The 24781-nt window shown below is 30.4% G+C and overlaps 1 protein-coding gene across 1 annotated transcript; it reads left to right on the top strand.

Moving 5' to 3' along the window:
- The first annotated feature begins 707 nt into the window (after positions 1–707).
- LOC114125165 (ankyrin repeat and sterile alpha motif domain-containing protein 1B-like) lies at positions 708–13065 on the top strand. Its single transcript, XM_027988691.2, has 16 exons — positions 708–1489; positions 6540–6620; positions 6829–6985; positions 7438–7583; positions 7775–7897; positions 7970–8202; positions 8275–8449; positions 8509–8719; positions 8781–9347; positions 9433–9601; positions 9661–9924; positions 9986–10131; positions 10333–10782; positions 10893–11162; positions 11252–11554; positions 11648–13065. Exons 1-16 carry the CDS (start codon positions 1386–1388, stop codon positions 11909–11911), a joined length of 3663 nt encoding a protein of 1220 aa, XP_027844492.2. The 5' UTR covers positions 708–1385; the 3' UTR covers positions 11912–13065.
- The last annotated feature ends 11716 nt before the right edge of the window (positions 13066–24781 follow it).

Here is a 24781-nt window from a genome sequence, read left to right as displayed (position 1 = left end):
ATTTAATTTTATATTGACGGAAACGAAAATTCCAATGCGATTATTTAAATTTTTATACAACAATCACTTTATCTCATTTATTTCTGTAAATCGGTAGTCGGTGGGCAGTGTAAGCAGTAAGCACCTATATATAAAAATATTTGCTACTATTTGTTTACTTGTATGTCTCGAAAAATTGCTCATCGTATTCGTGGACACCGAATATCGACGACCCAAATCGGTGATTTGTTTGGGAAATCATTACTGGATGTACGTTTGAAAAATATGACTCATCACCGCTCATGTGTTACTGTTACCCATGACGTAGGTTTATAAACGTAAACTGAAAACGTTGTATAATTTAATAGGTATTTGTTTAAGCGCACACACCTCTCACACGCCCGTTAGTTTCGTTCAAGTCCGGATTAACCGGAAATAGTGCGTTGTCGCCGACCAAAGTTCGAAAGTCCTAATCGTTGGGGTCTAGTGACGTTATAATATTTATATTTTTGTATTATCGTAAACGACGAGAATAAATTGAGACCTAACTCTAGCCAACGCATTCATGATTCAATAACGTTTGTGTCATCGCATTGTCACCGTACCCGTCAGTGGTAATTATTATTATTTATCGCTCGTCGCGGCGGCCCGGACGATCGCGTTCATATTATCATTTAGTCGGCAACACTGATGTCGTCGGTACAAACCGTGCGCGCAGCCTGCACTGTAACGTCGTCGGCGGGTATACGCCCGGTGTAGTGTGGCGCGGGTGTCGTAGCGCCCGTACGAAAATATTATCATCGTCGCGACATCGCCGCAAAATTATAAATAATAATAACAACACTGATACGGCGGCGGTCGCCACCGCGTACCAGCTGCACTTTCACCGGAACTATTGAACAAAACGTAGGCGGACGGCCGACCGCGTTTTCGGCTCGTTTTTATCTCTCGTCCGTTTATCGTCCACCCAAAGTCCCGTAGTTAATCACGAGACGTCGGGTTTTCGTACTTTTCTGTTATCGATTCCGCTGCGGCGCGGGCGGCGGCTCGAGGCAGCAGCTGACCGACTGGGAGTGACACACCGCGCGCGCCCACCCCACCACCAGACCGACGGTGCGGCTCCGTGCGATCGATCGGCCGCCGTGTTTGTGTTATGGTCCGCTTACGGTGTGTGTGTGCGCGCGCGCTTGTCCGTGTGTGATAATACGAATATCGTAACGAGACGCGAAACACGTAAAAGATAAAACGGAACGATGACCGGTGACAAAATCGCGGACGCGGTGCTGGCCGAGCGTACGACTGTGCCCGACAATCGGTCGGCGATCGTCGAAAACGCGTGAACGAGACGACACCGCAGCGAAGGCAGCAGCAGCAGCAGCTTAGGGCAGGGACTCTCGGCGACCAGGATGGGCAAGGACCACGACCTGGTGATTGCGGCCAAGACCGGCAATCTCAACGCCGTGGAGAAGATCTTGGTGCAAAAGGCCAAGAGAACGGGACCGCTGGCCAGGTGAGACGATACCTAATAATTGATAGTAAATATTATATTCTAATTGGTCTTGAAGTTTACCTGATGAATATTAAAAATAAAGACACTCGTTAAACTCTAACGAGTTTGATCGATAGAAGTATGTCATACACATAAATAACTATGTGTTGATCTTTGATCGCAATAGTTATATAGGCCAATACTTTGTTATGTTTCGCTATAATGATTATGACGATAACATTGAGTAGGTAAGTCATTGGTAGAGGTATCGTCGACTCGTCTACGGCTATTGCGATCTATTCCTGATTTATAGGTACACGTTTGTTTATTATTTTCTTTTTATGTGACAGTCGTCGTTGAAACTTCCTCGATTAAAACGACTGTTGCTCAGTGGAATTTCAGTGCACGAATTTCAAAAACCCGTTCTGGGGTAACAGAAATTGAGTAATAAATATTTATGGAAAAAAATTCCAAAATTATGATTAGGTGAGGGGCCGGGGTACGTATACCTTGTTTTTATTTATCGATAAGTTGAAACTAAGGGAAAAAAAACTCCCGATATGTGGCTACGAAGTCTGATTGTTTATTTTCCCCTCCGGTCCTTTGATAATTTGATAAGGATTTTGTTAATCGTATCGATTTAAAAATGAAAATCCTCGACGTTCAATCAATGGTTTCTTAAAATAGGTATAATATTTATAATATAGCTTAAAATATACATTTTAACCCTAAATGTTCCTCATCACTTCACCCGTTTTACCATCTCGTCCACCTCCCTTCTATCCAGACCCTAACGTTTTACCGTTTAAAAACCCCTGTTTCACACTCGTCAGCCGTACAATGAATCAAAATGCTATTGTGTAAAACGTTAAGCATCATATTGTTGTAATTTAAGTTAAAGTGACGTTGTAAAATTAATCGTTATTATTATAATTTATGATTCACTATAATGTTTAATAATTCATCGTAGGTATTGATAAATGCCCAAATCGATAATCTCTTTATTTACAATACATTCCGATGTAATTGATATAAATATATAATATATAAACGTCAGATGAAAAGTATCAAATATTTTAATCAACTTCAAAAATGCTTTGAACCTATTATAACTAGTTCATTTTATGGATTTTAAACTAACTAGATATCTTACATAAATACACTTCAAGGATCAGGATCAACAAGTATAAAAGGAATTTTAATTCCTCAAACTATAAATTAACTGTAAAATTTAGTTATTTTACGATTTATTTATATGTTGCACGAATACGTCGTCAATAGTTACATACGGTAAAATATTTTACTGAACGGTATCATGTTTATGTTTGTGTTTATGTTTATAATATCATTACATACTTCAGATATTAACTATGGTTGAATCAACAGATTGATATTTGACCTCAATTTAAAAGTTCAACATTTTCGACTACTAACGATTTACTTGTAAATTATTTATGATTGTTACTTAAAATTATTATTTAGTATTACTGTATACATCGTTCACGAAATAAATTATCAGAAATCTTTAAAATATAAAAACGTGGTAAGACACATGATGTCTATATAGACTCTCCCAACATTATCTGTCATCATACAGCCTTCATCGTAATATTATGTGTCCACCGTTATTTGTAGTCTACTCACATTTGTCGTTTATACGAATGTTTAGACCACGTTATAACATATAAAATCTTGGCACTTCATATTCCATAGGTTTAAAATTAAACATCTTAATGAAATTATAAAAACTAGGTCGAGTTAATGAAGCAATTTCTTTTTTTAATCCTAGCATATTATATTTTTTATCGTAAAAATATAAATTATTACTAGGTACATATAAAAATAAACTGTGTTCGAAAATCCCTTTTATAGTAATAAATATGATCCAATGTTTCCTGACTGCTAATAAACTTGTAAATCTATTTTATATTTTGATGTCAAAAGTAAATATTTTTCAGTATTTTAAAAAATAATTGTGAAAAAATTAGTCCGCGTTACAATACGTGTCGAGTGTACCTATTTTGTCATCGAATCGGTCTCTATAATAGTTAGGTATGTTAAAATTTAACTCAATGATAAATCATTGTAAACGATTTTGAGTGAAAATTGTCAACTTTTCGGTAATCAAGTGTATCGAGCAATTTATATAGGTAACATTACAATTTTAATAAATATTGATAGTTTGTTGTTTTTGTTTTTCCAATTATAAAAAATTTACTAAGAATTATCTATATTTTACCCGCTAACGTACAAACTACATCCAAAAAAGTTTTATGAAAATCACACATCTTTGTAAAAATTTTAATTTTATTATTGATTTAATTTTTTGATAACCGTGGTTACTAAAAAGTTAAACCGCCTTTTCTAAAAATTGTTTTTCATCGTATATAAAGATTTATCATTAAATTCAAATCTAATATATCATTACAGTGACTTAATTAAAGTAAGGTATACTCAAAGCGTATACTAGCTGTTGACTACATGCAGCCTGTAGTACAGTGTGGCTTGTATTGAGTATGTCACCTAATTGACGTGGGCATTTTAATATTAGTTATCCTTAGATAAAACCCTATTGCGTTTGATGTTTGTTAAGTTTTGAATATCATCTATCGACATTATCACTTTGTGAACAAAAAATATTTTAACACACCCTATAAGTGTACCTTAAATGACTTTTTGAACTTGGATTAATTTATAAAATTATACTTCTTGGCATGTATCGGTTTTATTTTTAGATAATTTAGACAACAGTAATTTAATTTGCCCATAGTCTCTTTATTATAAGTATTAAATTTAATCAATATTTAATTGGTTGAACATTATAATTTATTGTAAAACTGTAAAATACACAGTCTAAATTAATCTAATACAAAAATAAATAAAAAAACAAAGGTGAAAATTTTAAATTGTTAGAAGTACTTAATTATAACGTTAAATAAAATATATACTTAAACCATACTATAACGACATACATACATTTACTAAAATATGAAGGGCTTAAGAAATCTAATTTAACGAATGCAATTAAAAGAATAATTAATACTACTTGAATGTGAAAGTATTTGGAAAATTACTACTTTAAAGTACTACTGTAAAGTTTTTTAATTCTGATATATTGTTCTAAAGAAAAATCTGATTTAACCAGATGAATCAAATTCAAAGAAAGAACAAAATAAATTACCTTTGATGTTGGTAGTATAATTTATTTATTTTTAATGAATATCCTCTGTGTAGTGGCGTATATATTTCTGACTAACGTCTAATGGAACTAACTAATGTTTATAGAAGGCTTTGGTTGCATTCGGTTGTCTCGTTTAATTTAATAAATTGTATTTGCAATTTATAATTATTCTTACTTTATGTACTATAATAACATAATATTTAATCATGTTATGATGTGTTAATTTATTATTGTATATCTATACAAGTGACTTGTAAATAAGTACTTTTTGTAAAATTGAATCAATAGTAGTTTTTAATGGTTTGCCGATAAACATGTGTGCGACGTGTACTTAGTAAATACCCAATAGAGTTCATTATTTATTATCGATCTCGTAAAATATTACCACTGGGAGTTAGTTTTTATGTATAATGTGTAAGTTCTTGCTTACATGAAGAAAGAGATTTCAAATACGTTATAAACATAAATTAATAACGCATTTTCAAGCTATACAGCCGCTGTCGTACTATATAAAACAAATAAACAATGAGTAATAACTGATAGTGTTTATATTATACATTATATACGATCGTATACGATTGCACATAACGCATTATTATTTAGTATACACAAGGAATGAGGATCAAGTCAAGCGATCCATGGCCCATCCTAGTTTTTTCATGGAAATCCTATTTATTTTAAACTACATACTTAAGCCTATTAGAGTATTAGGTTAAAAAAGTACCATTATTAATAATAAGATGCAAGCATGCAACGATGTGTATATATATATTTTATAATATTTTGTTTTTTAATTGAGAATGTTCTATATTTACAACATTAGCACTTAATTACTAAATTTCAACAGGTACCTATATTATATACTTTGAAATAAAAATTAAAAACTGTATCTATTAAAATATTTAAGTTTTTTTTCCTGCGAATTAAATGTATAATTACATTAATTGTATTTTATTTAACGTCATTAAATACAATTCGTATTAAAGATACAAATTTATCTCAAACGGTTTAGTAAAATATAACTTTAAAAGACTGTAGATACATTTGTACTTACGTTTTTAGAATATTATATAAATAGTAGAAAAGGGTATAAGTAATAATTACTATAATTATTATAGTATTCACTATTCGGTATTCGCATAATAAATGATTATTGTTTTTAGACTTTGTATTTTAACTGTATTTAAGCAAGGATAATGTTTCGTAATTGAGGCAATAGTCCAACTTCAAGAATTACATTTTTCCAAAAGTACAAGAAAAATTTCAAGATAGCTAAATTGTTTAATTACACGTATGTGTTTACTTTTACTTACACACAACTATGAGATAAGCAAAAAAAAAAAAATGTATTAAACTTATTTCTATTATATCGGAATTGAGCTATTGCTCTTATTGCTGAATAATAATCTTTTTTTAAATATTTTTTAGTGTTGAAATATGTGTACTAACTAATCAAGTTAAATTTCTTTATCGTTAAACTAATTCTCTCGACATGATTATGAATTGATTCATAATATATAAATTAGTTTTCATCGATTTAAATAAACAATTAAACTAAATTATTATGTAACTTGTTATATTATATCAAATTATTAGATCCAATTCCTTATTTATTAAGTATTGTTTTGACAACTTAATTTTTATAATTACTTAGGAATGCGTTTAGCTTTGTTTATCTAATATAGGAAACATCTAACTATTATTTTTAATTAATAATAATTGATATAATAATATGTATAAGAAATACATTATACCAAAATTATATATATTTTTACTATAAAAAAAACCGGTTACGATATGGTTTTTTGTTTTTTATTATAAGGAATATTACCTATTTAAAATATTAATAATAATTACAGTCTCGATTATAGTTAATTTTTATTTTTGCAGTTTGAGAAGAGGTGCTGGTGTAAATACTCAAGACCAAACTGGCTTTACTGCATTGCACCATGCTTCATTAAACGCGTATAAGTAAGTGATTTATTCGATTAACTTATAATCGTAAGTGAAACTCAATATTATTAATATTATACAAATACGATTTACTATATTTTGAAGCATAGAAATTAATAATGCAAAAATAACATGATAATAAAAAAATAAAAAATATATGTATTGCAACCAAATAGGTTATATTTAAATTTAAAAAAAGGGTTTATAAGTTGTGTTCTATTATCAGGGAAATCGTTCAACTTCTCTTATGTAACGAAGCATCAACAAATGTAGTTGATCATAAAGGCGCTGCTCCACTACACTACGCTGCATGGAGAGGCAATGTTGACATAGTCCGCTTGTTGCTCTGCCATGGTCCATCAATACCCAATGTCAATCATATGGTAATTTTAAAATACTATATTTATTGGAAACATGGGAGTCCACAGATTTAATATGCACTACAAAAAATTGGGATTTATAGTTTATTTAAAAAAAAAAAAAAGTATAATATTTTTTATATCACAATTTACTGTCATTATAGGATCAAATTTTTTGTTAGTTATTTTTTATAAAACAATATTTATTTTGAGTAATGTTCAATTCAATGTTTTACCATAATTAGTTACGAATTCAGCTACAACGTCTTTGATATCTATTTCTGAATCTATTTTTTTAAAACGAATTTTTAATTTTAAATATTTAGTAAGTACTTTAAAAAAAATATATTTTAACGGGATCTATGGACATTTAGCAGACTCGCAGTGGCATACCCTGTAAATCCTATGTTCACTATTATAATGGTAAATATGATTTGACGAGACTTAAGTGTATTTTCTTTAAATAATATGTTAAGACGAAAAATCGAGAAACTCCGTTACACTGTGCTGCCGAACACGGTCATTCAGGTGTGGTTGTACTACTCCTAGAACATGGTGCTGATCCTACTATAAGAAACCACAAACACGAAACTCCTTTAGACTTATGCGCACAATATGGAAGGTAGGAATTATTTATAAATATATATGTTATTAATTTCGTACGAAGTAAAAATAATTTACCCTATAATGGAAGTATATATTAATTGCATTTAGGTCTATTATTTATGTACTTATAAAACTTTTATATTTATGTGTAAATATAATATTTACATCTATAACTAATTTTTTATTTATGGGATTTATTGTGAATAGACTGGAGACAGTAGAACTAATTATAACTAAACGACCAGAACTGATAAGATCGTACAATTCTCGTGCGGCAGGTATAATGTTTGCTCACACTCCCTTACATTTAGCAAGCCGAAATGGCCACAAGTAAGATTTTTTATTTATTAATATTAATTGAAATGTACCTACTAAAAACAAAATATGTAAAAATGCAATTAGGACTGTAGTAGAGCTACTACTATCGGCTGGAATGGATGTCAACGTTCGTACCGGTAGTGGCACTGCACTTCACGAAGCTGCTCAATGTGGCAAGACTGAAGTAGCAAGAACACTACTAGATCACGGAATTAATACTCATATACGGGACATCCATAGACGAACAGTAGAAGATCTTTTAAAACAATTTCCGCCCAAAGCTGGTCCTGCTGTAGAAATAGCAGCCATGCTACAAAGTATGCAAAAATTTAACTTTCTTAATTTTATGTAATTGTATATTTTTTTTAAAATTTGTATTTTTCCTTAAGACCACCAGTTTAATAATAACAATGAAAGTGATATGGAAACCGAAAGGAGGAGTGAAAATGGTGATTTGGTACCCATACCTCTATTAAGTAGTCCATATGAAAATATGTTATCCCCTAGTCCTTCTCCCACTCGCTGGGAAAAACACAAAAGTCGTCGTGTATCGGAATCTTCGGCGTAAGTTCAGTATTAATGTGTTTTAAATATTATAGTTTCTTAAATTATTTAAATCGTAGGGTTTCTGATGGAAATTACCATTCTGGCCGTTGGTACAAAAATGAACCTACTCCACTTTCTAGGTCCCTAATAGAATCTAGTTTTCTTTCGGGACCTGAACTAGATACTGTAAGTATAAGTTCTTCAACAACTTCTAGTGGCCATAGACCCGTATCTTCTTCAATATATTTACCAATGGCTCCATTGAATCCGAGTGCACCTAATATTTCTGTAAGTTATTTTTCGTTTTATTTTAGGTCTTGTATGTTATCAGTTGTGAATATTTTTTTAGCCTGTAGCATCTAAAAGACTTACACCTGCAGCTGATTCCCCATCTCGAGTGTCCGCAAATAGCAGTAGCGGACCTTATGAATATTTATACCATGCCACTTCTGGTTCACCTTTGTCTGATCAAAGTCGTCGAGGAGAAGTATTACGCAGAGAGAAGTCAGCTGATCAATATGTTGAAATGAAACTACGACCAACTTCAGGCGAAGAGCCTGTAGCATTAACTTCGATTTACCAAAATGTTCCAATTCGTACAACCAACCCTCGACGAAAGCTCAAACGTCACGATAAAGATCCAGGTGCAATATTGTCACGGGGTGGTTTACAATTCAAACGTGTTGAGCTAGAACCTGCTACAACAAACCAAGTCATTGTATCCGACCATAATGGTTTTATTACTACTACTATTTCATCATCCAGAGAAAGCTTACTTGATGGCGATGACACTCCTTCGGCTGACTGGCCTTTAAGTCCTACACATTATCGTCAACCTCCTACCCCTGACCATCCACCGCCATCGCCATTGCAAGCTGAACGTAGCATACACGCTAGAATACGACCATTAAGTCAAGTAACGTACATTTTCATTTATTTAAAGTAAAATTAGAAATAATAAAATATTAAAGAAAAAAAAATCCATACTTTGGGCTTTTTAGATTTATAGTAATCTAAAAAGAAAGTCAAAAGATATGGAAACAGAAATAGAAGAAGATTTATTAGTGATTACTTGGATGCCTGAGCCTCATGCATTATTGACTGATAAAAGTGTGTCTACTTCTGAAGAAACTGCCGTTGAAGAATTCGTTGGGGACGCTACTTTTGCAGGTTGGATATCTAAAAAATAGCTTAATATTAATTTTTTTCAAATAAATAATTTTAAACAGGATTACTTAGAGGATCAATCAACAGTAATAGAGCCGAAAGACCGAAAACTTTACGTAAATTACGTACAGTATATGACCCTCCAGTTATAGCTCAATCACCTGGTTCTGCAGAAGACCAGTCAAAAAGTTCTAGCACCATGTTAAGTCCGTTCGACGAACAAGAGGAGTGGGCTAAGATATCTGATCTAATTACAAATTTAGGAAGTGGAAACGCCAAAGAATCTATGTGTAATGAGCTTGAAAAAGAATTCCAAGCCAGATTAGGTAGTTGTCTTGCTTTTTTTTATTACTCAATTTTATTTTAACAAACGGAATATTATTTTAGGATTAAATAGATCAGATAGTAAAGAAAAATCTCGAATAAGTTGCAATGATAGTCCATTAACGGTAGAATCATGGCTATTTGGATTAGGTTTCCAAGATTTTGTTAATGCATTCATTGAATTTGGCTACGACAATTTAGACTTTATTGTAAGTATTTTATAAATAAATATTCAAATTAAAAATGCATTTAATATTTCACAGTTTAAAAACTTGAAATTATAGGTATTTAGTTTTATTTATCGAAATTTCAGTCCACAGGTTTTATTAATAATCCAGTATATATTCTTATAAATTTGTCCTTGGAAATAATTTTATTTAAAATATTTATTTATTAAATTATATTTGTAGTGTGGCGTATTAGTAGAATCAGATTTAAAAGACATGGGTATTGAAAACGAAACCGACCGAACAAAGATTTTAGATTCTGTTAACGATTTACCGTGCTTAGTAAAAGAATTCTGGTCAAAACGCTATACCAAAGATACTTCTAAAGCAAAAAGCAAATCCATTGCCGATCTAGATCAAGTTGACGATGAAGAAGATGCTAAACAAATGGAAGAATGGTTGACTAGCATTGGGTTAACTTGCTACATAGATACCTTCCGCAAACACTTATACACGGATCTTGACCGAATAGCGAGGATTTGGGAAGTGGAACTCACAGCGGTGCTAGAAATCACCAAACCTGGCCATAGAAGAAGAATACTGTCGTCTGTCGATAACAGTAAGTCTCAGTTACTTCAAGCTGTTTCTGTCGGTGATGGTTTAAACGATATTGGAAACGATCTCAGACAATTGGTAAGTTTCCATAAACTTGATGGTTGTAATTTTAATTGTATGTGGTATTAAGCACCTATTGCTGTATGTAATTCCTGTTATTTTAATAAATCAAATGTTATATGTTGCAGACAAACAATATTCAGTCACTCAAGGAAAAAGTTGGTTCAAAACACTCAGTTCACGTAGCGTCCGGCACTGCTACGCTCCGGCATAATCCTAAAAAGTCCAGACATGCTCCTCTTCCACCACCATTACAAAACTTTTCCAATCGCAACAACAACGACCTAATAATTAGAGGACCTTCAGAACTACTTTTTGGCGTTCCTTCTACGCTGATTACACAGTGGAGACACCAACCAGCTGCGCTGGTCACTGGAAATGTCAAATATATTGCGTCAGTAAGTCTCGAATAAAATACAAATAAACAATTAAAACATATTTCTAGGTACAGAGAAATATAACGGGGTTTGTATATTTTATATTCTAGTATTTGGGTTCCACCGAGGTAAAAGAACCAAGAGGCACAGAGTCGACTAAACAGTCCATTCAAAAACTTAAACACGCTGTGGCCAATGGCTCTCAACGGACGTTGCCAGAAGTGGCGCTAGTAATATCATACCGAGGTGTTCGGTTTATGGACCCCATGTCAGGTAGTTTAGTGTGCGAGCACGAGATTCGTAACATAGATTGTGCGTGTCAAGACGCGGACGATTTAAATCATTTTGCGTACATTACAAAAGATCATCACACCAGCTCACACTACAGTCATGTGTTCAGCGTGTCTTCTATGGTGAGGCGAATTTTTATTTTTAAATTTTTAATCAAATCCATACTACTAACAGTGTATGGTCATGTAAAATTGATTATCTGTTCACTACTATAGGATCAAGCGACCGAGATTATCTTGACGTTAGGCCAAGCGTTTGAAGTCGCTTATCAAATGGCTCTCAAAGGTCAGACCAGTGGGGGCAATCGGAACGGCAATAATGGTCACACGAGATCGCACTCGGCCAACCACATGTTGCCGAACATGATCACTGGTACTCGAGACGGCCGAAGCAGTTCCCATCAGCACGCTAGATCACATTCCGTGAACGAGATCAAAGTAAATGGTATTCAAAAAGGCGAGTCGAACGAAAAGTCTTAATATTACTCGTAAACATATAATATATATATTTAGAAATTTCAGCATAACATTATTGAGTTCAAACAGTTACCAAATATTTTCATATTTTCAAATACGTTCGTTTATATATAAATATATATATATATATATTATGTGCGTAGCATAAATAACGCAATTTTTTCTTTCAAAACGCTCAATATTAAAACAACATTACATGCTTGATATATTATAACTCTTTTTATAAGAAAATTTAATCTAGCGAACAATTTTTTTTTAAATATTTATTATTTTTCTTTGACGTAAACAAGTTTTGAAAAATAAGTTTTGTTGTTTATAATATCAGATTTTATGATATTTATTTATCTCGTATTCTCTCGTAGATCGTTAGAAAATATTAGCCTAATATTTCTTATTTATAATTAATTCATATTTTATTAATAATCTTAACTTCAAGGTTCACTAACTTAATATTATTAGATAGGTGCTAAGATCATATATTGTTTAAGGCAGGCGTTCCTATTTGACTTAATGATACAATGCATCAGCCATAAAAAAAATCGAGGCCAAATTTGTTTTTACACCCAATTTTTTGTGATATTTATAAAGCCTTTTTATATTATTTGTATTATTATTTATTTATTATTTGTATATATGACCAATGTTATCTCAATTTTTTATTGTAATTTATTTTTAAGCGAGGTTTTGAACACCAACCAATCTTCATTACTTACCCATGTTTTAGATTACTGTAATTTAACATATCCTCGTGTGTGAAAACACGCATTCGAATCTCTAAACATCCGTTTTTTGGGCCACCATCACCTATACATAGCATTTGAGTTGTTGAACGTTGTTTGTTTGTTTGTTTGTTCGCTTTTTAATGTATTTTATAGTAGAGAAATATTTATTAGATAATATATAGTATAATATTTACTATTAGTTGATTCTGGAATAGAACACGTTAATATTATAGTAATATATAACTATCATTATTATTATTATTATTATTATGTACATGAGACCGTTGCTTATATTTTTAACATGTACGTTAATCCATGTCACTGAAATTAATTTTGTTAACCGGTTGTGAACATGTGTGCCATTCTACAATCATTGTTGTGAAGTTTAACCCCAAAGATTAAAAAAACCAAATATACTTACATGTTGTACGTTAACCCGATGCCTATTTTATTTTTGTCTCCATTATCCATTATTATCCTTAAAATTCCATTTTTATCGTGTGCGTGTAGAATGTAGATGTTAGAATACTGATGTGCATCAAACACATAAATGGTCAATGGTGGTTTACTACGAGGCCAACTGTACAGCTCGCACGCAAGTATCTACACTTTTTTATAAAAAAAACTATTTTCTATTAAACAATTCTCAAAAACATATCATCGTCAGACTTTTACTATATACTAGTAGGCTATCAAATTCATAGTATTTGATATATTTTCCGCCAGATCTCAGCCTCCAAGCAACCTAACCTAACAGAATATCAAGGTAAGTATCGTTTAATGCATGCTATTTTGTATGCATATTGTGTCACTTTGTAACTTTCATATCATCGGAGAAACGAAAAACCCTTTCAAAATGTTTATCCAGTTATAAGTTGCAACGCAAACTTCTCATGTATCATGAATATCACATTGATTGTCAGGAAAATTTGTGATGAATGGGTGGGTTAGGGGATCAGTGTGAAGTTTGCTTTATTTTTTGTCAGATGTAATTTGGCTTAATTTTACGCAAGACGCCTTATGTGCGTGTACAAAAATAAACCATAACTGCAACAAAGCTATATGAATATATCTACGAAAAATAATACAGCTCAAAATTGTTTAATTCAACTCTACCTATAAATAACACACAATAGTACATTCGATGACCATCATAATTTAGTACTATAGTATATTTTACTCTATATGTATCGCATTCGTATAATTATTATTGCATGTATTATTCAAAATGGCGTGATTTTATGTTCCGTCGTTGAATGGACGTTACGTGAATTTGCATAATTATTGCGGAAACAGCTTCACCCGATGAGAAACGACTGGCGGAGAGCATTATACAGTGGTGAGGAAAAAACACAAAATTAACGAACGCCTTTACATATATTATTTGTATATGCGATTTTGTAGTCTGTTGCAGTTTTTTTTTATATAATATCTTCCATCTGCGTCACCGACTCGTAGTAGAAATAATAAACATGTATATATTATCCACAACTCCCCCAGGGCTCAGACGACTCGTCTCCGGGAGTAAAAAAAACCGAATCCAACCGAAAAATCTACATATTATACTCGTGTTATTGTTATATATAAATATATGCGATCATCGCCGTCGTCGTTATTTACATCATCAGCTACTAAACCACGGTCGTAGAAGATCTAGAATTCTTTTATTTTTCAACACATTTTTCAAAGTATAAGAGGGCTCAAGGCAATCATGTAAAATAATTTATAATTTACAGCATTGAAAATCCCGAGATCGAAATCATCGTAAGTAATACGTTTAAGTTTAAGCATTAGGCATACCTACTGACATATTATTTCTATGTATGTAATAGTAATAACAGAATAAAATATTATATTAGTCACTTTAACACTCAAATATCAGTAATACACCTCCATGACTGTAAAATGTATTATATATTCAAATAATTTATTAATAAATTAATTGATGTACTTTTCTACATTAGTTTAGAAATGAATAATATTCAAAGAATAATAATGATCTCCAACGTATGACGAAAGGTAAGCACCGACTAATATTTATATTATTTATGTACCTATAATATTTTTAAGAGCTAGAATATCGTAATAATACCAATTCATATGACCTATACCGTTTTCTATTCATATACAAAATTGTTTTATCTAAATTTTAATATAAACACCATATTTTTAAATAATAGGAAAACATTTTTATACAATTTAAAAAAAAAGATATCCTATGATGACATTAACTTTTTTCTAAATCAGTTCCACTATTTTTTCAAGCGAGTAATTTTTTATTGTAGATAAAAAGTGTCCTAAACTAGACTAAGTATTATATTTTATAAAAACTTTTATGAATGTTAGTACTTACATACATGTTAATAACTTAAGAAACTATTTATTCAACATTTGATTTAAATATTTTAAAGTTTTCGTAGAACCGGCTTAACAATTTAATGGAAAAAACATAGTTCTAGATTGAAAAAATAAATAAGTTTATATCGTCACGAGTTACTTCTTAATGGTTGAAACACAAATTTAAGTAATTGAAAACTTGAACATGCGATAAGCTTTTAAAAAGGATAATTTGAATAACTGCATTAGTAGGTAAATGAAAAAAGGAAAACGATTTTGTTTAGAAAGACGAATTTCAATGAAAATTGTTGGTATATCTAAACAGTAGATATACTATACTGTGACCTATTACAGAGATTTACGAAAAAGCATAATATCGTACCACTAACAGCATGTAAGATATGTTCACAGTTTAAAAAACAATATTTTGAATTTTAAAATATATCTACCTCACGTTTCACATTGCACATTGTAGGTGTACTTTAATTATTCAAAAAATAAACGAAATGATGATTGTGTGACTCTATGCCTAACTCCACCACTGCAGTCTCGTAGGTTAGTCAACCAATATTTATATGTACTTATATATATTAAACATTTTACGTACAGTAAGAATAAAAAAAAAATAGGGGAGGCAAAGCCCCACTGGCATGCAGGCGTACGCGCGTACGTAATAACGCGCGAATCACGGGCTCGAATGTACCCATCCATGCTGCTATAACATAAATATAAAATATATAATGGATGACGCGTCTTTGTGCCTCGTCAGCGTCGCGTGTACAGATAAAATGTATGTTTTTTCGCGTTTTATTATTTTTGCTCGTGTACCCGAAACGCACTGGAATTTTCATCGCATAGACGCATGCGGCCATTAGGGAAATGGAAACCAAAGGAAGAGGAAAAAGAAACCGCGACAACAGTGTATAGGTCTACCGACTTCCCCCCACTCACCACAACTACTACGGCCTGCTGCGTATTTTTATTATCATTATTATTATTATTATTATTTTTTTTTTTTTGATTAAAAGCGTTTTGAAAACGAAAAATCCTCTCGTGTGTGTAGTACAAAGTAAGTGCGTCGATGAAAAAAAATAATACGGACGTATATGTATAGACGAATGGCGCCGCCCACGCGAGTTGGTTTAATATAATGCGTACCGTTCCAACATATTATAATATAATGTGAACTGCAGTATAAATTATAATACAGAAAATTAAGGAGACCGTGAAGAACGTCGACAGGAACTTCATAATCGCGCAAAATATTATATAATTTATTAATATTTTACTTTTATTTCGCGTAACCGACGATACTTTCGAGATAATTAAAAATTATAATTGAGGTACAGATCGATTGCACCTATCAGTTATAGGTTTATGAATTTTGTTATGATATAGACATCTACCATAATAATATGTTTCTCGTAGGTCCCTGATTTATGTACCTATATACGAAGTGAATATTTCAGGTAAAAAAAATTATCGCTTTCATATTATTGACGATTGATTCGACGTGTAGTAGCTCTACAATCGATTGAGGACGTTAACTAATAATTTTCGAAAATATAAGAAATTAGAATTAAATTTACTTCATATCTTATTAAATTATTATACAGATAAACTCCCATATTATAACGAACTTTCATTTCACGATTATTTTTGAGAGCCATGACTTTCTGTATTAATCATGAGTTAATTATATTCAACAAATTCCTCTGTAATACGATTTTTTTTTATTCCTTGTAAGATTTCGTTATATGGAAGTTGCGCTGTAATTTTATGCATTTCATTTTGATCACTCGGCGTCATAAATAGGCAAAAAACTCACAGTCAGTTATCAATTAATTTTTTTGCTAATATTAAATTTACGAGTTATAAAACAGTGAAAGTATTGTCTTTCGACAATAAAAAAAAAAAAAAAATACTATTAAAGGGGAATTTTTAAATACAACAAATAAATAAATTTAGTTATAATTTGGTTTAGTTCCTAAAAATATTATTTTTAACAAAATATTACGTTAAATGTGAGTTCTTACATGGATATCTTGCTGTATACAAATGTATTTAATACGTATGGAATACATACACGGCTGTCATTGGTCCGCTCTTCCGAACCGGTCACCGCATTTTATATACCTCGCGGCCATATGGTACTGCGTAACAGTGAGTATACTTATCCAAAAATTTTAAAAATGTCTAGACTCTAGTTAATCGTTATTATTCATATTAATATAAATATAACATATTGTAATACCGTTGATAAATATGAAATATACGAGCGAATATAGCATTATACATTTATATAGCGATTAAACTGTTAAATTTTTAATATAGAGGACAGAGGTATATTATTAGGTATGTATATATTATTACCAAATATTTAGCATTCGTGTAAATACATAATAATATAATTTTTTTTTAACGAATAATATTCTTCAGTATTATTATCGCTGTAAAACAGTTTTCTATTTTATCTGGAACGAGAAGTTTAAAATAAATAAATGGATCTCGAAACAGTTATTTTTTACGGATTTTCTAAGGACTGTTATTACTTTTAATGATTTTCGTACTTACTACTTACAACATATATATATTTCGTTTACAACGTTGTTATAGTTCTACGAGCTGTACTGCTTTTATTCTTACTCGAGTAACTAATTTATTATCTATTGAAGACTGCCGTTTAGACAGCCAGATCGGCATTTAGAAACAATAATTATAATAATTATTGTAGACATATATATTAGGATGTACCTTATCTGAAACAATCAATTATTATTTATTTTATTGCAAAATAATAGAAGATATTGACAATGGTAATAGGTCGTTTTGTTTGCGGAAAAACTGATTGACTCCAATAGCCAACAAAATATTGTACCGTCAGCAACAATATTGTTGTACAGTAATATCAATAACGAAGAGAAAATTTAACGTTATGAATTTACTAGTATATGACTAGCGTTAACGGATAACCATGAACATGATCGGATCATTTAATTTATTGAAGTCGATGTTTTCGATGAAACTTTACGGATTTTTGAATTTATAAAGCGGGCATACAAAAACAGTATCAAATATCAAACATTTTAGCGTACAAATTTTACACAAAATAAACAATTATACTGTTAAAATTTAGTATGATAATGATTTTTATATATTATTATCTAAGTATTATGTGTATAAAAATAACCGATTTATAATGTTAATGTATACGATATATGCAGGCATGGAGTATACAATATTGTGTAGGAATAGGCTTACTTGTAAAAGTTTGACTAGTTCCCGTTACAAACTTCCTAACTGATTCCTGCCTTCCTGGGATTTTACTATTTTGATCCGATATAATATAAGTTTTTAAAGAAATATCTGATGCAGAGCACATTTTTAACCACCCCAATAACACAATGCACAGCCCTCACATAGGGGCCGTCTGTGACCAGAATGTGTTAGTCACTATAGTGTGCTAACTGCTAATACATACTGTATCAACTGTAGCACAATTATATTTTGCAATGTATTATATTTATATCAGCTACAGTGCTACACGATAACGTCGATAACTCATAGTCTATGAAATCACATACATAATAGCATAATGCATATTGTATAAGTATAATTCTGTCATAATCACAGTTATCTAGTTTCCGCTATTTCGAGTCTCATATAATAATAAATAACGAAAAACATTTTTTGGACGCATTATTGTCTTTGTTTCTGGTTTCCCACAGAAATTTAACAAATCTAAACTAAGCAAAATAACTTAATTATAAATCGGATCAACTACCATTTTCTAAATATAATATTAATTTTATGTACACCGTTGACAGACGCAAACACTTTTATAAAGCTTCAATAAAAAAACACAACATGATAATGATAATCGATCATTTTTTACTGAATTAAATATTAAAATGCACTTATGTACATGTGTTTATTGCGTTTTTGGCAGATATTTACCGAAGCAGACAAACTGACAAAAAAATATACTAACATAATATCATCGCTTTATCATATGACGGTAATTGGAGTTGATACTTGGAGTAGTGATCTATTATATTCTACAGTAATATTATTGATTTTATTATAAAATCAATGGTTATAGTAAAAATATTAACACTTATTGAAAACGTTTTGCTTTTATAGTACACACACTTTTAATAGTCTTTAAAATTAGTATTTATAAATAATAGCCTGTGGGCTGAAAACAATGAATAGTTAATAAAATTTATCTATTAAAAACAAAAAAAGAATGAGATGTCATCAGTGGATAGTTTTTCCTATCAAACTTTCTTCTATTATTCAATATGAAGAAATTGTTTTTTTTTCGATAATATTATTGTTAATATCTTAATTACCATAATAATACTGAGTAGAAATAGTAATATTAGCAAGTTATTTCTAATACTGCCTCTAACTTATACGGCGAGAACGCACTCGGATTTATCACACACAAAAAATATTGCGTAGGCATTTATAAAAATTCCAATATTTTCTTTTTTAAAGTATGACTTTTTTATAAATTGTTAATTTTAAATTAAGATTAAAAAAAAATATTATTATAAATAGTGCATCGGCTTATGAGCGTATAAATTTCGAGTAAACTGTTTTGGAAATAAATAAACCTAAGTGATTGTGATGGCTCGTTGTCGAATATTTGACCTCTCGGTAGTTTTGATATCAATAATAATAAAAAATATTTCCAACGAGATTACATTTTTGCCGGCAACTTTCTATATACCTATATAATATTACAACTATATTATATACCACCATGTCGGATTAAAGTATAAAAATCCAAATATATATATACGTTTGGCAAAAGATTGTTCCCGATTTCTCGGATGGACAATTACTACGTCATACATTGGTTATTGCGACTCCGTAGAAATCATCGTTCTCTCTTTAAGGTATATCTAGAGAGATATTTTTTCTTTATAATCTCTGGAAATAAAAAATAAATAATAATAAGTAAAGAGTATAACGTTATTACGCTTATTTCTCTGCCGTTTATTTCCGATCGGTTTTCTCATCTTTTCTATAATATATATAATAATAATAATAATAATATATGTGCGGGAGCGAATTTTTATATGTATATATATATGTATGAGAGTTTTTTCATCATTTTGTATTTTTATTTTTTAAATCCAGCTCGCGCACAACAACTGGGATCCGTTCCAGCGTAAAGATTTATTTTCAGGGGTTGCACGGTCGGCTGGGCAATCGCGGCCGATGGCTAGATACATACGACGATTGGAAATCGAAAAAAAAATACGAGATGGTTAAGGGACGCCGAGGAGAGGGTTCGCCTTTGGCATATAAGATGACGATGATGGAAAAGCCAGAGATTTATATATATATAATTTTTTTTTCCATTCTTTCACCTTGGATAAGCGAACGTTTTTTGAATGGCAATTCCGCAAGAACGATGACTCGAGAATAAATATTATATATATAAAAAGAACAAGACGTCAGTGAACTGATAAAAAATATAAAATTAATCTCGGTGCTGAAAAAAATAAAATAAAAATGTGAATTTGGTAAAACTTTCTTTATTTTATTTCAGCTTAAAATTTAATAGATATATATATTCGTATATATATATATAGGTATTGTATTATACTTTTTCCCAAACTAAAGTGGAGACCGCATTTTGTAAGTATTTGAACGATTTATAAAAAAAAAAGTACCTTAAAGTATATTGTTATAATAATAATATCATGATATGGTTTTCAATTTTAGAATCTGGAAATAAAGTTTATTTTAAATTGTAATCCTTCTTATGAATGCTTGAACAAACGAATATAAAATTAATACGAAATGTGTTAACAAATAAAATTACTTTAAAATTGTATACTTTAAAAAAAAGTATATTCCGATATGTATCCATACAATAGGTACTTTTTAACAAAGTTAACTATGCGTAAGTTACTTATAAATATTATAATATGTACTTACTACTTATGAATAATGAATGTCTTCCAATATATAAACAATATTATTTTAATACTTTTAAAACAATTTTGAAAGTAAAAAAATATATGTATATATAATAAAGTTTATTAATACTTAAACACGTATCTGCATCTGTAATCTGCTATTGTAAGTACAATATAATAAACTGTTTAAGTTCAAGGTTTTTATGGCAACCATCACATCTAAAAATCAAAAAAAAATATAATTAGCTAACACAATACTTACCAATGCGTGGTTTTTGATTATGGCGAAATGAATGTATTGGTATTACAATAATTTTTCTTTTTGTGTAGGTATGTGTATTATGTACACGACAAGTTGTCTATAAAATGATTCGATTTTCAAAAATAAGGGTGATCTTGAATATCAAATTGGATCTAGCTTGTAACTTAAAAATTCCCAGTCCTTATTTTTATTTTTAATCGATAAAAAGTAAAAACAAACAAAAAATGGGAATTTTTGTGTAAATCAAATTTTCGATAAAATCGAAAACGAATAACTATAGATACTTGAAATTTGTATATTATTATTTTCATTTTAAGATTAAATTTTCAAAATGTTTTAACTTTTTTAAAATTATTTATAGCCTTATAGGCATAAGAAATAATAAAATGTAATTAGTTTTTTTTTATATAAATGTTGATTAAAAATTATTTACTGTACAAAATCACACAAAAGATATTCTTAAACCTATACAAAAATGTTAAAAAATTCTTTGACATGAATTTATTAATAGTCGCAAAAATATATTTTTGTTATAAAATTAAAATACTAATATTTAATATTGCAAAGAACAACTCCTTAAAATTTATTTTTAACGATATTTTATAATAAGTAGTTATAATAACGTTTTTAATTTAAGTTAGGTTTAAACACTTTTAATATACATACAATACATAGTGACCAGCCTGCAGTAACATTTAATATGATTATAAATGTTAATAAAATACAATAAATTTCAAGTATTACATGAAGTCATGAAATGTTAGGTTAGGTTAGGTTAGGTTATTTTTCGATAAATATATCACAAACCAGACTTCTCTACATAATAACAATGTTATATCGAGATATATTAAAATATCAAATTAGAGACCATTAAGTGCGGTGAACTTAACGATATTGCTTGGGATGGGGTTATTTATTTACAAGTTTATGGCTCTAGTATTTCGATAACAAACAAGAACCAATTTTGTTTTGATAGATATTATTATAATTTTAAACTAGCTATACAGCTCATTTGGGTAATTTTTTTCTTTAACAATCATCAATCATACAGTAATCTACTATACTCGTGGGCCATGGATTGGTGATGGGCTATAAGTGTAAGGAGATTGTTCATACCAAATTTGGAATAATGAACTTGCATCGCAGTATAGGACCCACATCCGAAATTAGACGTAAAGGAGCCCCTTATAGTGAAAGCTATTTTTAGGTATTGCCCCCCCCCATGACCCCATCGATTAAAAAAAAATATGTTCTATTCTCATACATTATTATTTAAAGATTATATTACTAGCCCTACATTGACGTACAAATAATGTTATAATTATTAAATCAGTATTAAAAATTTAATGTAATATATTATATTTTTAATTGTACGAGTTTTATTTAAAATAAATCAATAATAATATTTTCATTAAATTAAAGTACGTGTACAATACTAGAATATTCTTTTTTTTTAACATACTATTGAAATGTACCGATAATTTATACTTATAATTTTAAGTTTTAAATTTACATAATAATTACAAATATTAATAACATTAAATAGGTAAGTACATATATTTTTATTAAAAAAACTACTGAACTAGAAAAAAAAATAAATCTTTTGATTTAAAAACTACTATAAATAATGAAATGTAGGTACCTACTGCAAGTGTTATATTTTACACCGTTCAATATTTAAAAAAAATATATATTATGATAAAAATTGTTCGCTATTTTTTGAAGCTTTATAACAAAATCGTACATGTTTTCTTTTATTTTACTCTTATACATTTACTAATTATAGTATCATTATCTAAATCGTGGAAATATCTATTATGATGTTTTAATAATGTTATTTGTCGATGTCGTGTATCTACAAGTGATGTTTGGTATAGGTATAGTTAAAGTGTAGGTAACGTGTAGTTTCATTAAATAGAATAAACGATGAGCACAGTCCATCGCATATTATACTAAGCTAAATTATTAATTACCAATACTGGACTATACCGCACTAAGCTTGTTTATAATCTATATTAAGTTAAAATAAAATATCAATTTCGAGTAAAATGACTACTTCCGGTTACATAACGACGTATTTTTAACGACCCCTTCTCGTCATATCGCGACTACGTGTGTATATACACATAAAGTTCGTTTACGATGAGTTGTGTTCGTTTAGATTTGACTCGATGATATATTTCAGACATGCTCTAATCACCGGTGAAATGTGATTCGAGCTGATTTTTGAAATCGATATCGAACGATGCGCCAAGTCACAGCTAAAGCGGCAGTGCGAAATCAAATTAATAATATATGCGTACCCATCACCTACGGCGAGCGACACGAAATGCGAAAATCAGGACCTGCGCTACACAAGCACTGTGCGAAAAAAACAATAACCTCTTTTTTTGGGGGGGGGGGGGGGAGAAAAGTCAGATAACTTTTGATACATATATCTTACCGAATTACGAATGAGGTACGCAGTGCACTTATACCGCATAATTATAGTATTACATTAATAAATAAATATAATAATCCGAACCGGTCAAGACAAATCGGTGAAGGCAACGTCGTTTTCTAGACAAAAACTACAGCATGAGCCACTCTACGAGAGAAGCATCGGACACCGCGCTGCAACAATAATAATATAATTATTTAAGGCGCGAGCGCAACGACGCAAAAACGGTTCAATTAAGAATAATCTAACAGGTATAACGCAATAGTAACAACAACTGCAGACACTCAGATCATACGAGGATCGTGGCGACTACTATTTTTCTACATTTTGTTACCAACTCGTATTAAAAATAATAATATGGAAGACAACATATTTTATCGAGAAGACGTGTCCATCACTCGTTTACTTCAATTTTAACAGAAATCAATTTTTTTTTTTAAACATTTCTTTGATGTAATGTTGTAAACTGCATCTTTACATCTTAAAAATCAACTTGTACGCGTATATTATTATACATACAGATGGCAGATACAAAATACTAAAATATTGAATAACCTATCTAATTGAATCAAAGTGTGTTTTCTATATTATATTTTATCGTGTCTAGGAATTCGTCATGTATCTTAACTGTTATGCTTGCAATGAAACAATTTTTTTTATCAAACCACCGTACTCATATATAGTTATATATTATACAATGGAATAAAATATTGGGAACTTATAATTTTTATAAATACACAATTTTCGTGTGTGTTAAATCCAAGTGAGTTCTCGCCACGCATATATAAGTTTAAGACAGGATTTGCAGTAATGGATATTTCTTACTGTATAATAATATCTGCACCTACGGTAGCCACGACATTGGCAATGACATTATTGACATTATCGATTGAAAAAAATTTCTTCATATTCAACCCCACATTATATAATATCTACTTCTATCGATTGGGACGCCCCGCAGCGTGAATTTGGCGGCGACGGGAGAGAATTAATTTAAATAACGACGGTAATAATAATATTATATAATGTTTTTGTTTTTTTTGCACTGTACTACGACGCTTACGACGACCCCGCGTAACCCTTTCGATGATGAACAACAGAAGAGTTTACTTTACAATATTTATGATCGTATTTTTCGTCGATCTTCTTGTGCACTTGACCCCCCACTGTACA

This window comes from Aphis gossypii, chromosome 2 (assembly GCF_020184175.1).
Source record: "Aphis gossypii isolate Hap1 chromosome 2, ASM2018417v2, whole genome shotgun sequence".
Classification (NCBI taxonomy): Eukaryota; Metazoa; Arthropoda; class Insecta; order Hemiptera; family Aphididae; genus Aphis; species Aphis gossypii.
The sequence above is the reverse complement of the archived record's forward strand: the minus strand, read 5'-3'. Positions and strand labels throughout refer to the sequence as shown.